We start from the raw sequence: 12,970 nt of genomic DNA, 5'->3' as shown, positions 1-12,970 counted from the left end.
AGCAGAGTTCACAGATAACCCCACTAACTTTGTTTTCTACAAGATAGTAATTTTCTGAGTGTTTTTGTCTTTCAACATTTCTAAACCAAATTATTTACATTGCATAATTTGATTATCAACTTCCTGTTGCTCCACACCTGGTTCATGCATTGCTTCCTGACTGGTCACATATTTTAATGAGTCACCAGCCTGAATCAGCTCAGTATTACTATGACAAAGAGAACTGGGGCTGCTGTGAATTTAAAAGATGGGTCCTTTTGTTTTTTCATATTAGGGCTAGACGCATGTTTTGGTTTGTTTGTTTATTTTTTTACAGTAATTTTAGAAATAAACAATAAACTGCTCACCCAAGCCAGCTTGTTCAGCATTTGGTGGGGCCATACTGCCATCTTCTGGATTAAAGCTCATGAACATTTTAGGTCCGTGACAGTATAAAAAAAATAGGGTAAGTAATTAGACACTGAAAGAGGAGCTTCACAGCCACAGAGACTGTTCAGCTTTTTCCATTTTGGAAGAATTCCTAATTTGCATCTATGGTAAAGATATCAGTTTCAAAAAAAAAAAAAAGGCTTGGAAATTGTGGTCAGCAGCTCACGTTTGATGTGCATTAGTGCAATATGTGAGGAGAAACAGAAGAGCAATCCTCCCCCTAGGTTGTCAGCAAAAACCTTTCAGTGACATTTACATAAAGGGAGATATTGTGTTGCAGTGCACAAACCCTATTACAATGATAAATGCACGTCTGTGGTACAAAAGCCACAGGCACTAGTCTAGAGATGCAGTGGGAAACGATATTAACCGATGAATCATTCCTCTCCATATTCTCACAACTGAGTGATTCATGTGTGGTGTAGGTAGGGCATGCTATCATCGTGTTATTTTGCGGGGAGAGGTGTTACTTCTCTCCTCAGAGTGCATGGTCACTTCACTTTACAAAGTTCTCCCGATCACTTAAATCATGCGATTAAACGTTTCTATCCTGATGGCAGTGGTTTCTTCAGAGGTGGCAGTTCCCCCCATCAGGCAGAGGAGGTCACTAAATGGTTTTCATGAGTGTGAAAATGACACTCAAATGCTGTGACAGCTGCTATGCTCACCAGATCTCAACACAACGAGGTCTCCACAACTTTTCATAACTATCAAGAAAAAAAAATTAGGGTGATCTATCTATCTATATGTATATCTATATATATATCTATAGATATACATATAGATATATATATAGATATAAAACAACAAACAGAAGAAGACGGCCGTAGTGATCGATGTAGCGGTTCCCAATGACAGCAATATCAGGAAGAAGGAACACGAGAAGCTGGAGAAATACCAAGGGCTCAGAGAAGAGCTCGAGAGGATGTGGAGGGTGAAGGTAACGGTGGTCCCCGTGGTAATCGGAGCACTAGGTGCGGTGACTCCCAAGCTAGGCGAGTGGCTCCAGCAGATCCCGGGAATAACATCGGAGATCTCTGTCCAGAAGAGCGCAGTCCTGGGAACAGCTAAGATACTGCGCAGGACCCTCAAGCTCCCAGGCCTCTGGTAGAGGACCCGAGCTTGAGGGATAAACCGCCCGCAGGGGCGTGCTGGGTGTTTTTATAGATAGATAGATAGATAGATAGATAGATAGCGTTAATCCCCTCAATGCAGATCGAGAGACTTCAGTGCGCATGCACGTTAAAACTGGTGGCACGCAGAGTTCTCAAGATCTTATTGTTGGTTTTCGCTTTACATTTCTGATTACTATGAAAGAAGATTTAATAGTATTTTTTCTATATTCATTCATTTTAATATGTGTATTTTCTCTTGTTGCCAACGACTGGTTTATCTGACGGATTTTTAGATTTATCTCATTTACTAATTCATTTTTAAAAATAAAACAGCCGTTTGTATAGCGTTAAAATAAATACGTGTGTTTTGTTTAGTTGTTTTATTGCTGACTGATATTATTTTATTAGATATTATCTACTAATGGAACTTGAAATCAACCCTAAAGGTTGAGGACTGAATGATTGACTGGAGTGTCGCCCGGGTGTTTACAGTGCTGCTTTACACTCACACGCTCGGTCCTCTGTCCCTGTTTTGTTAGGAGAGAGAAGGGAGTGGCGCGGCTCAAGAGTGGAATTTCACTTCCTGTATCTCAGGTGAGTCACCTGGGCTATGTCGTTGACTCCGTGGTTTTTGCCGACATCAAACAGGTTAATCTCTTCTGAGTTTCAGTCTCGTAAAGCGTCAGATCAGTGTGGTAGCACTCAGATACGTCTTGTGGAATATCAGGAAGTTGTTAGTTTAATCAGAGTCGACTGCCGAGGAGGAGAAGTGTTGTTTAGCTTTGAGGCCTAAACTGGTCTCTCTTTTTAGGTTGTTTTTTGTTATAAGTTTTCCCAACTGTGGCTGTTTTTATATTTAAATATTGAACCGATTTCACTTTCACTTCTGGATTTTATTTGCGTCAATTTGCCATCGTGGGACTCTTATTTTAAAATAATGTATTCATTAATTAAAGGACGATCGGGTGCGTGTGCGCTGCTGCTCTTGTTACTTGTTGTAACCACCGCTGGTCAGCAGGTTGGTGAGGAATGCTTGGCCCAATTCGAGAAAGGTCGGGATGACTTTGTGCTCGATGCCGACGGATCTGTGAAAGACGGAGCGACTTTTATTTCGTCGCCGAAACTGTATCGACACAAGGACTGCGTGCAAGCCTGCTGCAAAGATTCCAGGTGCAATGTCGCCTTCATGGAAGAGGGAGAGGAGGGAGGCACGATCAGCTCCTGCTTTCTCTTTGATTGCCTGTACAAACAGAAATACGTTTGCCACTTTGTTGGGAAGAAAGGATACGACAGTTATATCCACAAGAACATTTTTAGCAGGTACCATGTTAATCACCCCGACCCAGGTAAGGCCAAAACTCACAAAAGAATATTTGTCATAGTGTTGTTAGTTATGCCTTTGTGAATATCTGACATGCATACGGACTATAACTGTGGGAACATCCAGTAGTGACATTTCTTTTTTCTAAGGAACCCAACTTCACAACAGACATTATGAGGGTGTCCTGTTTAAATGCTTAAAGGTCATGAATTTGCCAAATTTGTTAGCACACTCCGATAATTAAATCCACTAGTTTTGATTCACCCTTTTTTTGTTTTGTTTAATGATAACAAGCATATCTTGTTCTTCATATCTATGGCAGTAATCTTCAGTTTTGCGTGTTCCTACATGCCTGGAAGGGTTAGCATGTTCATCTCTCTTCAGCTTGTTTAGTTGCTTGTACTGTTTTTGTTTTGTTGCTTATTTCTTTTACATTTTCTGTTAAAACTGGTCAAAATGTGATTCCCACCAATCTCACGGTTTCGCTCTAGATACTGATGACCGTCGTCCAGTGGCCGATGGAGGTCCGGGCCAGGTGATCCAGCCTCGTGAAAGCCTGGTACTGAATGGTATGAAAAGCAGAGATGACAAAGGGATTGTGTCCTACAAGTGGAAAATGCTCACCGAATATCTATATGCTGTCTATGAGGTGAGGAGAGTGACAAACCTGAGTTTACCACCATTATTTTAAGACGATGGCATTTATTTATAGGAATATCTGCTATAACTGTATTGATTCCACCTGCTGTTTCACTAAAAAAAACGTGAGACACTGTCTTTATATGCCCTACAGGACATCCAATTTAAAGACCAAATGGTTGTTTCCAACCTGACATCTGGGAAATACAGGTTCCAGCTGACTGTTACGGATACTATCGGCCAGTCGGATTCAACCGAAGTTAAGGTCCTCGTCCTCACTCCTGAGCAGTCTGAGCGTGAGTATCTAGTCTGAAAAAAGATGCTGTTTGAACCTTCAGCATGATTTGAACATACTGGGATTTAGATTATGTGGTGGCTGTGGCTCACGAGGTGGAGCAAGGAATCTACTATTTGAAGGATTGGTGGTTCTATCCCTGACTTCTCCAGTCTGTATGCCAAAGTATCCTCTGGCACGATCACAGTTGGAAGGTTAGATAGAAGGGTTAGGTGTAGAACAAAGGTGCTTATTTCTGTTATTGAGGCTGCTGTATAAAGCACTTTGAATGCTGAAGCAGAAAAGTGATATCTAAGAGTCAGTCCATGTATCTGTTTTTAAGTTTTAAATGGAGAGAGAACCTTACCCTGTAGATCAGAGTCTTCATGACATAAATACCGCGCTGCCAGTCCGAAGCTGGAAATTACATCTCAGCTTGGAGTTGGCCGATATGTTTCATTACTTGATAGACTGGCAGGAGCTATGGTTCAGTTTCAGTTGTAATGAGTCATGTTTTCCTCCGTATCGTATTTGTTGACATTTTCTTTAATGGGGTCAAGACGTCCTAATTCAGATATTTCCCAAAAAAAAATAATTTTGTAAATATATGGATTATTTATTTTAATTAATTAATTTTCTGTTGCATCACCCTGACCCTGGAATATTAAACATTTCCAAGCAGCTTGTTTTCAGTTGCTCCTTGAAGTCCTTCCATGTTGGCAGACATGTCACAACATGCTAGAATCATTCCTGTGGACAGAGTGACATGACAACATGAACACAGAGGGATAAAAGCTTGTGTTTTAAAGGGATTACACCCAATTCTAAGACTCTGGGGAAGGAGGGCTGGTAGCAGGAAAATGAACTTTGGAGCACAAGCGACTGGTTTAATATTCTCCTTTTGTGTGAGGGGAAGTAATATCCAGGTCGCTTCTGTTGTAAAATACCACAGTAAGGCGACATGACGCTCTCTGGAGAAAACGGAAGTGAGCAGTCTCAATCGGTGTGGTTTTTACTGTTCCCCCGATACCATCACTCCTCCCCCAACTCAGAAGAACCTGTCAGTCTGGTTTCTGCTTAGGCTGCACAAACAAAAAGTCAATGTCCGTAAATGTTAGTGTCCGTACTAATTAAGTCATTTAAAATCTGTTGTTTTTAAAAAATACGTGTGCGCTATAGGGGGTTGTCTTTTGCTTAGTTCTGCATCTGCTGGTTGATTATATAGTGAAGGACAGGAAAAGATTTCTAACCATGCAGTTGGTTCAGTCACCCATTAACAGGTTTAGTGCTGAATAATGTTCAGGAATGCTTTCTGTGGAATATGTGTGATTGTTGCTGAGACTTGCCTTTGTGTCAGTGCCGCGACTCTTGCATGACAATTCTTGCCATTCATGAATGAAGAAATAATACGAGAACTTACCAATTAAAGTACAGCTTATACTTCCAAATGCTACGTTTCCTTTTCCAGTGTAAAAAGAATCTATGATCTTTTGTGTCATTAACCACATTCGCATGATCTGTAGCTCTTTTGTTCTCCACTTCTTTTTTCTGCTCCCTCTTTCTGTCTGGACGGCAGTTTCATAAGTAATTATCTGTCTGCTCTCAAGACAACAAGGAAGCACACGTCAAAGAAAATCTCATCAAATAAAGTATCGCGTATGAGACAGGACAGCTGTCTCATACGATTGATCAGATTGGATTATGGACTTAAAGCAAGTGTCATATTGTTAATTTGCTTCAGAAAGTCATCTGATTAACATTTAAAGCATTGACTAATAGTGAATCATTTTATATTTGTTAATGGGGATCTGTTTTATGATTTCTTTTCAGCTACTTTTCAAGTTGGACTCTTTTAGAGTCATTTTGATGAATTAAATTCCCATATTATCCTTATTTATCTTAACACAGGGCCTTGGCGCAGTATCTTGATTCATCCACTGTTTGACTTATCAGCACGAGTGCTTGGTCTTAAAGGGAAAGGTGCTAATTGCCCTTTAAGCCAACTTTCTTTAATTGGCTGCCCCTGACACAGATAATATTTGAACAGCAGGTGTGTGAGGTTTCTGTCCTCATACCCAGAGCCGAGTGATAAAACATACATGAGGGAAGAGTGAGCGTTTAGAACAACCTGAATCCTTTTGCCTCACAGGGGTTTCTTGCACACACGCTGAGCTCATAGCTTGAAACTCTGGCCGTGTTTAATAGGATCTTAGCAGCATTTATATTACTGAAAATAAGAAAAAGCACAATTTGTTTCCTCTTAAAGTCACAAAGAAATGGCCTTTTGATAAGCTGTTGACAGGTTTCATATTTTCAAGTGAACACATACAGGCTGTGAAGTTACTAGTGAAATTTAATGTGTGGTGGAGTAAGTTAGCTGTGATTCAAAGGTAATCCTTTTTATTTTGTGTCCCATCAGACCACTGTATGGCTCCGAAGAAGGCTGGACCGTGTCGTGGCTCTTTCCCTCGGTGGCATTACAATGGCGCCGAAGAAAAGTGTGAGGAGTTCTTATTTGGGGGCTGTAGGGAGAATCTCAACAACTATCTCACTGAGGGCGAGTGCGTTAAGGCCTGCCACGGTTCAGGTACCTGTGATCAATGCTTTTATTCTTCTGTTTGTTGTTTTTCATTTAAATGACTGACAGATCATTAATATGTGTGTGTGTCAATTCACTGAAGGGGTTTACATTACAGATTATAAGAGGATATATATATCTAGAGAACAAACTGTAACTGCTTGCCCTGGTATACATCTTTTACATTTTCAAGCCCTGTTTTAGAGCATTCCCTTCAATTTAAAACAAGTGTTTTTGCCACTAAGTGTCAGGTTCAGGTCTAAGCTTTCGTTTGAGTAGTTACATCAGCACAGACAGAACTGTGTCAGAGATCCAGCCCTTTGAGCACACAGAGCCCAGAGCTGCGAGACTTTGGCTTTGTTTCATTCTCCAAATAGCTCCTGCTGTGAGAGGTAATCACGTGAGCCTGCAAGTGAAGATGAACTATTATTATTATTTTTTAAATAAAGGAAAAATCAAGTAGAGACTTCAAAGCCAATATCAAGGCTTGTTCCAAAAAATGCCGGTGAACACGATTCTAATGGATAAGTGCAAAGTCCTTTGTATGGTAAAGAAAATGTACACTTATCTCTGCACAACAAATCAAGACTGCTCTCCAGAGTAGGTGTAAATGTCTCCTCAGGTGCATTAACAGAAAACATAGAAGTAGTAGTAATACAATACAAAATATATTAATTGATTATTTAAAAACATTTGAAAAATTGAAAACATCCCCCCAGGTGTTATACTGTCTGATCGCCCAAGGGACAAAATACCTCCTCAGCCTCTCTGCTGAGTGATTCTGAGATAGCAGACTATTGCTGAAAGTTGTCGTCTTTCTGCCTGAAGAGGTGAAATGTCACCGTCAGGACACGTCAGTGACCTGATCTAAAAGCTCGGTGTAATTCTCCAAGATTCTCAGATACAGTTGTTTCGGTCTGGATTTAAATCTACTCAAATTTAAGATGGGAATTAACTGTACCGGTACTTTTGTTTCAATTCCACTGTAATAATTGTTTTTAAGATTTTACTTCTTTTTTTATGGCTTCACTGATAGTTTGTAATTAAAAGAAAGGAACATTTCTTCTCCTTAAGATTATCAAACCCCTTTTTATTTGAGGAAAATCTCAATACTAACGACTTTCTGTAGCTTACTCCCTGGTAAAAAAAAAAAAAAATTAACAAATCATTTTCATTTAATCATAATCTCCTTTTGTTTTATTTCTTTCAGTAAAAGGATCTGGTAGAGGTTTACCAATTCATAAAAATCAAGGTAGGTAAATGATGGTCGCGGAACAAAAGACTAGAAGCCTCATGTGCACAACTGGAAATGCATGTCTACTTTTTCTACTCTGTATGTTTTTCTTGGTCACCTCAGTGTTGCTCTCACAGTCTCTGATGCCAAGCTGAATGGTTCCTAATGAGGGACTGGCTAACATGTAAAAGTGATTTATTTACTTTTACAAATGTATTTGTACTGACACATAGTTTCATATTTACACAATTACGAAACACCATCAGAATTCCCTTGAAGCTGTGTTTCTGGCCATTTGACAAAAACCTGTTCTCACAACCAAAACTATGTAAATTTATGGCCTGACTGCTAAGTTCACCACAACTCTAGGTGATAGTTGTCTGATGGTTCATTAGCTATTGGATATAATTAGTTATCTAGGGCAAATATCTATCTAGGCCATAGAGCAGTACAAATTACACTTTCCCTTATGTTTGTGTGTCACAGCAGAAAAATGTGGTGCTCCGTGTAATGCGACACAATTCACCTGTGCTAATGGTTGCTGTTTGGATCCTGCACTCGAGTGTGACTCAACACCACAGTGTACCGACGGCTCTGATGAGCAGAACTGCGACGAGTGTGAGCAATAACTAACGGGCTTGTGGGATGACAAATGGGGCTTTGATAGCACTCTGATAAAATGTTTCTTGAAAGTCATGCTAACTGGTGTTGTCTCCTGTGTGGTCGTCAGTGAAAGACAACTTTGAGATTCTGCGGCAGATTCCAGTCAATGAAAAAAAAGGTGATTGGAGCTTCTAAGCCATTCTCTAGAGTTTATTTGTTATATAATTAGCTATTTCTAAATGTAGCACAGGCTGGTATTATCTATGTAACCTTAGTGGTGGTTTATTGAAATTCACAGCACACTGCACAGAAACTCCTGACCCAGGAGACTGCAGGGACAGTATGACTAAGTGGTACTACCAACCCATCGAACGGAAGTGTTTGCGCTTCAACTACGGTGGCTGCGGAGGAAATGATAACAAGTTTGAGAATGAGGAGGCCTGTCAAGACTATTGTCGTGGTGTCACAGGTAGGGTTTTATTTTTATATATTTATAGTACACATAATCCCAGACTTCATATATGATAGTACAATTTCCTATTCATGCCATTTTTATGCTACATGAGTTTAAATGGTTCTTTGTTTTCCTCGGGTTTAGTTTGGGCGCCTTTGTTAGAGGTGACATTTCACACCTGTTCTGATGGAGCAGTTCACAGCTCTCACAATGAACTGTAAACAAGGTGAACTGTAAATGAATTATTTTCCAGTAGGTTTAACTTCTTTATCAAATAAATTCTACCACGAACCCACAAAAGATAGAAGCCAGCTCCACAGTGGAGCTGGCTTCTATCTTTTATCTCACCGTTGAGCCTTTGTGGACCATAAAAAGCCCTGATAAACTTCCTGTATATTATTGCCCAGCTGCTGCCAACAACTAGCTAGTGATCATTTGGTGAGGAAAAAGGCCAACTAAATATTGTTTCAGGTGAAAACAACTAAATGCCAACTCTGCTACATGATTGTTGGGTCTGTAAATATGGAACTGTTTGTATAATGACAAACTGGCGTTACCATATGGTCCAAAAAATGTTTATGCATTTATTGCTGGAGGTGATGATAACCAGTACTGAAACCTTGGGCCATGCATTATTGCACATAATTTGAATACGGCTGAATGAGACTCATGAACCGTATGAATTATAGCCGAGTCGCACGGTGACACACAAATATTAGCTCGTTGCCAGATTAGTAAAAAGATGCTAACATACAGAGAAGCAGTAAAATGTAATTCATTCTGTCTTTACTGTCAAAGTGTTTGGCCAAAGGAAATCTGCAAGTTAATATTAAGTTATTTCCATCATTGCTTCATGCTAAAGAGTAACAGGTTGCTTGGTTTTACTGTTTAGATCAGTGGTGTCAAGCATATGGTCCGGGGGCCAAAATTGGCCCTGTAACGACACCCCTGAGGTTTTTTTGTTTGTTTGTTTTTACAGCGATTTCACAGTAAAATAAAAATGACATTTTATGTGAACAAGTTTACAGAAAACTATATATTTTTTAATTACAAGACAATCAGGGCAATAAAATATCAGAACTTTACCTGTAATTTCACATAGTTTCGCTGGTCAGGTCTAGCCCACTGAGATCAAAGTGGGCTGTATGTGGCCCACGATTGAAAATGACTGACATCCCTGGTTTAAATGAATGAATTATTGATTGAAATTGATAGTTATTTGTTAGTGTTTATGTGGCATTTGGGGTATTATAAATAGGTTTGGATCTATATGCTCCACACTTCAGAACTCCTTTACTAACTTGTGTTACAATTTCAAGAGTTTACCAACAATTTCCAACTTCAGCAGTGGTTTTACACCTGCTCTTTCCTCTAAAAGATTGTTTTTAATATTAAAGGAACTTTTTTTATTTTTTTTAATGACATACTGCTTTTTGTTTTTCAGAAAATGATGTATATTTAAGAGAAAGACAAGAGAGCGAAACCAGTGAGAGTGACAGCCAAACAGGTATATTACCCTTTATTTTTATCTATGCCTGTACCAAAGGAAAATAATTTCTTGCCCGTTGAGGTTTAAATACCCATCCTACCACTTTTACATCAAGAGCATTACTCTTCACCCTCTTTTCAAGCTCAGATCTTATATGACCAAAAATGTAATGCTGTAATTGTCTGTAATTGTAATGCTTATTTTAATTCATTTTAACAGCCATTTTAGCGTTAGCTATCGTGTTGGGTGTGGCTATTGTCATCGTTCTAGCCATCCTGGTGTACCACTTCCTAAAGGGAAGGAAGTCCCAGCACCGTCGTCTGCCTGCCAGTAATGCAACGTACACCACGATGGAGCCGAGCAGAGACGCTCTGGTCTACAATAGCACCACCAAACCCATCTGATCGATGAGAAAAGAAAGGCTGGTGTTTGGTTGAGGTTGCGAGTTGGAGATGTATGTTTTTAAAGGTAATGTACAGCCAAGGATGTCTTGGACGTCATCAGTGATGAAATGTGAGGTTTCATTTGATTTTTTTTTTTTTTTTTTTGAGTTGTTGGATAGCAGTTTGTGCAGGCTGATAGGAAAGTACTTTTAATTCTTTGAAAGTAGATTTCCACAGGAAATGATCAATTTTAACCATACCCACCCCCCCAAAAAAGGTTCTCTACATGTTCATCGTTGCATTAAATTATGTTATAGCTCCGTGTGGACAGTTAAATTATTAAAGTCTACATTCTTATCAGGCCCAAACTGGCCTCTTTCTACAAAGTAATGTTCTTGATTTTGTTTTGTTTTTTTACAACTGAAATCTGGGAAATTTGGCGGTTATGTAATGTCAGTGATGTTTTAACGCCACTGACATTACATAACTGCCACTGCGGTTGCTTTAATGCCGCCTTCTTTACTCTGTCCAATTTTCTTTGTATTGTGTTTTACAAACTATTGTTACATACTCCCATGGATTTCATATGAATAGTTAATGCTATAAATATTCTTAGAATTTCAGAAGGTAACGCTTTACCCTGAAGTTTCTGGGTTGATCATTTTTAAATATTTGTTTTTAGAACAAGCATCATATATTATCAATTCCTTATTCACGCTTTAATAAATACACTTGCAGTTAATTATTTAGCATAAAATGTACATATTTGCTGGATCGTGATGTTCTTCCTTAATAAAAATATTAACTCACTTTTATTTGAGAAATCTTTGTCATGCAAAACACATCGGCTGTCTCGCTTGAACACGTTTCAGTTTTCATTTAGTCAGCTCTTGCAACACTGTCTTGTGTAATGTGCCGCACGCTTTGATTTGGGGGTTTTTTGTTAGTGAAATTAGTATTTCAGACTTCTGACGCTGCTGCCTGTCTGTGCATGTGCAGCTGGGATGATTAATAAATTAGATTTTTGATTTTTTTTTTTAATATACTTTATGATTGGATCTTTTATTGGTTTTTATAGATTTACCATGTTGCTTATCTGGGCTCTGCGTGTGTATCTTCAGGTATGTGTTTGTAGTAATACACACTAGCTTTCTAAGACACCCTTGGAGAGCATGACACACTTCCTGGTGACTGTGTGTGGAGTTATTTGTTAAATAAGTTTTTGTCTCACCTTCAGGTGGTTAAAAGTCACAGGTAATACAGTTTATAAACCTTATAAAAGTACCTGAGTTGTTGAAATCTGTACAGTAATATCACAATGTAGCCTAGACTGTAGACATTTTGAAGAGCATTAAATATGCTTTTGCTGTTTTGGGTTTAGGTGCAAATGTATTTTTGTTGTGTTTGGTTACTTGTCTGGTCTATACTTTGCACGACTTGGCTCACATTAGCAATGATTGAGGCTGAAATGAGTCAAACCACTTCGGCTAATGTCTATTTAAGCAGTTTCAGAAAATGAACCACATCCTGTCAACTTCACTGGCATGATGCAACACTTTCTCCACACTTTAACAACATAAAGTGTGATATAATGGCACATCGGGAAACTAATGACATGGGTTCAACATTTTACCAACGTCATTCCAAAATGGATTCTATTCATTTTTCACCTCTTCAATGCACAACACACCAAAATGGAAAGAAAAAAATGCTAGAAATTCTTGCTAATTTATTAAAAATAATAAACCAAAAATAAAACATGTAAATGAGTATTCACAGCACACAGATACGCTTGTAAAGTTCTGGATAGGAAGTCATATTAATGATTATTGTCATTTATTTACAAGATATAAAATTTTATAAGTCCTGATAACCTAATTTTGTGTTCAGATATAGGGTTAGCACATAAGGCTATGCAAAGTGGAGGTGGTTTATCTTTCTGCTGACCTCTGCTGGCTTCTAGGTGATCTGCTAGTTGAAAGAAGAAGTGCTGAAACCTGTGAGGTGAGAGCAATGAGATCTAAGTGATCATGTCAGTTTATTTCAAATAAAATGTTAAAATCTCTTACACCGGCAAATTTGTATTATACTGTTTTTAAACAACGCATCATAGGCAATTTATATACTGACTAGGGTGACCAGTTGTCTGTCTTTATGAAGGACTGCAGAGCATTTTTATAAAAATAAGGCTTTTATTGCCCAACAGGGAAACTTGTAACTCACCATAAAGTCACAGGCTCTGCAAATTTCTGTGAATAGGATCAAAACCATCACAAAGCAAATTAAGTGAGAATATTATTTTCAGTTTTGCACAGTACGGTACGTTGCTGTGCAAAGGTTTTGAACCACCCCTCATTTTGTGATATTTCCCTAGAGAAATGGGAAATAGATGCAGCAATTTGTTGAAATATCCATACATGGAACTATAGTAAGTAACTAAGGGAAAAACAG

General features: G+C 38.7%; 1 protein-coding gene across 2 annotated transcripts; it reads left to right on the top strand.

Moving 5' to 3' along the window:
* The first annotated feature begins 1,213 nt into the window (after nt 1–1,213).
* Nucleotides 1,214–11,329, top strand: spint1a (serine peptidase inhibitor, Kunitz type 1 a). 2 transcript variants are annotated; one of them, XM_085441169.1, is made up of 10 exons: nt 1,214–2,890; nt 3,357–3,514; nt 3,659–3,800; nt 6,198–6,365; nt 7,567–7,608; nt 8,080–8,208; nt 8,321–8,371; nt 8,492–8,662; nt 10,092–10,154; nt 10,356–11,329. In XM_085441169.1, the coding sequence occupies exons 1-10, from the start codon at nt 2,482–2,484 to the stop codon at nt 10,538–10,540; spliced, it is 1,518 nt and encodes a 505-aa protein (XP_085297295.1). In that variant the 5' UTR covers nt 1,214–2,481; the 3' UTR covers nt 10,541–11,329. The 2 variants fall into 2 exon arrangements, with proteins under 2 accessions (XP_085297295.1, XP_085297294.1); XM_085441168.1 differs by having other exon boundaries at nt 1,216–2,890; nt 8,077–8,208.
* Nucleotides 11,330–12,970: the final 1,641 nt, after the last annotated feature.

The sequence above is a fragment of the Copadichromis virginalis genome, linkage group LG19, assembly GCF_057382275.1.
Source record: "Copadichromis virginalis isolate Kocher_CV1m ecotype Utaka linkage group LG19, C_Virginalis_male_GT1.1, whole genome shotgun sequence".
In the NCBI taxonomy this organism is placed as follows: domain Eukaryota; kingdom Metazoa; phylum Chordata; class Actinopteri; order Cichliformes; family Cichlidae; genus Copadichromis; species Copadichromis virginalis.
Note: the sequence above shows the minus strand (reverse complement) of the source record. Positions and strands in the feature narration are given on the sequence as shown.

What these genes read in the sequence shown, in the direction of transcription:
- spint1a (XM_085441168.1), top strand. Translation starts at nt 2,482, where the DNA reads ATGTATTCATTAATTAAAGGACGATCGGGTGCGTGTGCGCTGCTGCTC. An exon ending in ATCTATATGCTGTCTATGAG is followed by an intron (nt 3,515 to 3,658) that starts GTGAGGAGAGTG and finishes TATGCCCTACAG; the next exon opens with GACATCCAATTTAAAGACCA. An exon ending in TAAGGCCTGCCACGGTTCAG is followed by an intron (nt 6,366 to 7,566) that starts GTACCTGTGATC and finishes TATTTCTTTCAG; the next exon opens with TAAAAGGATCTGGTAGAGGT.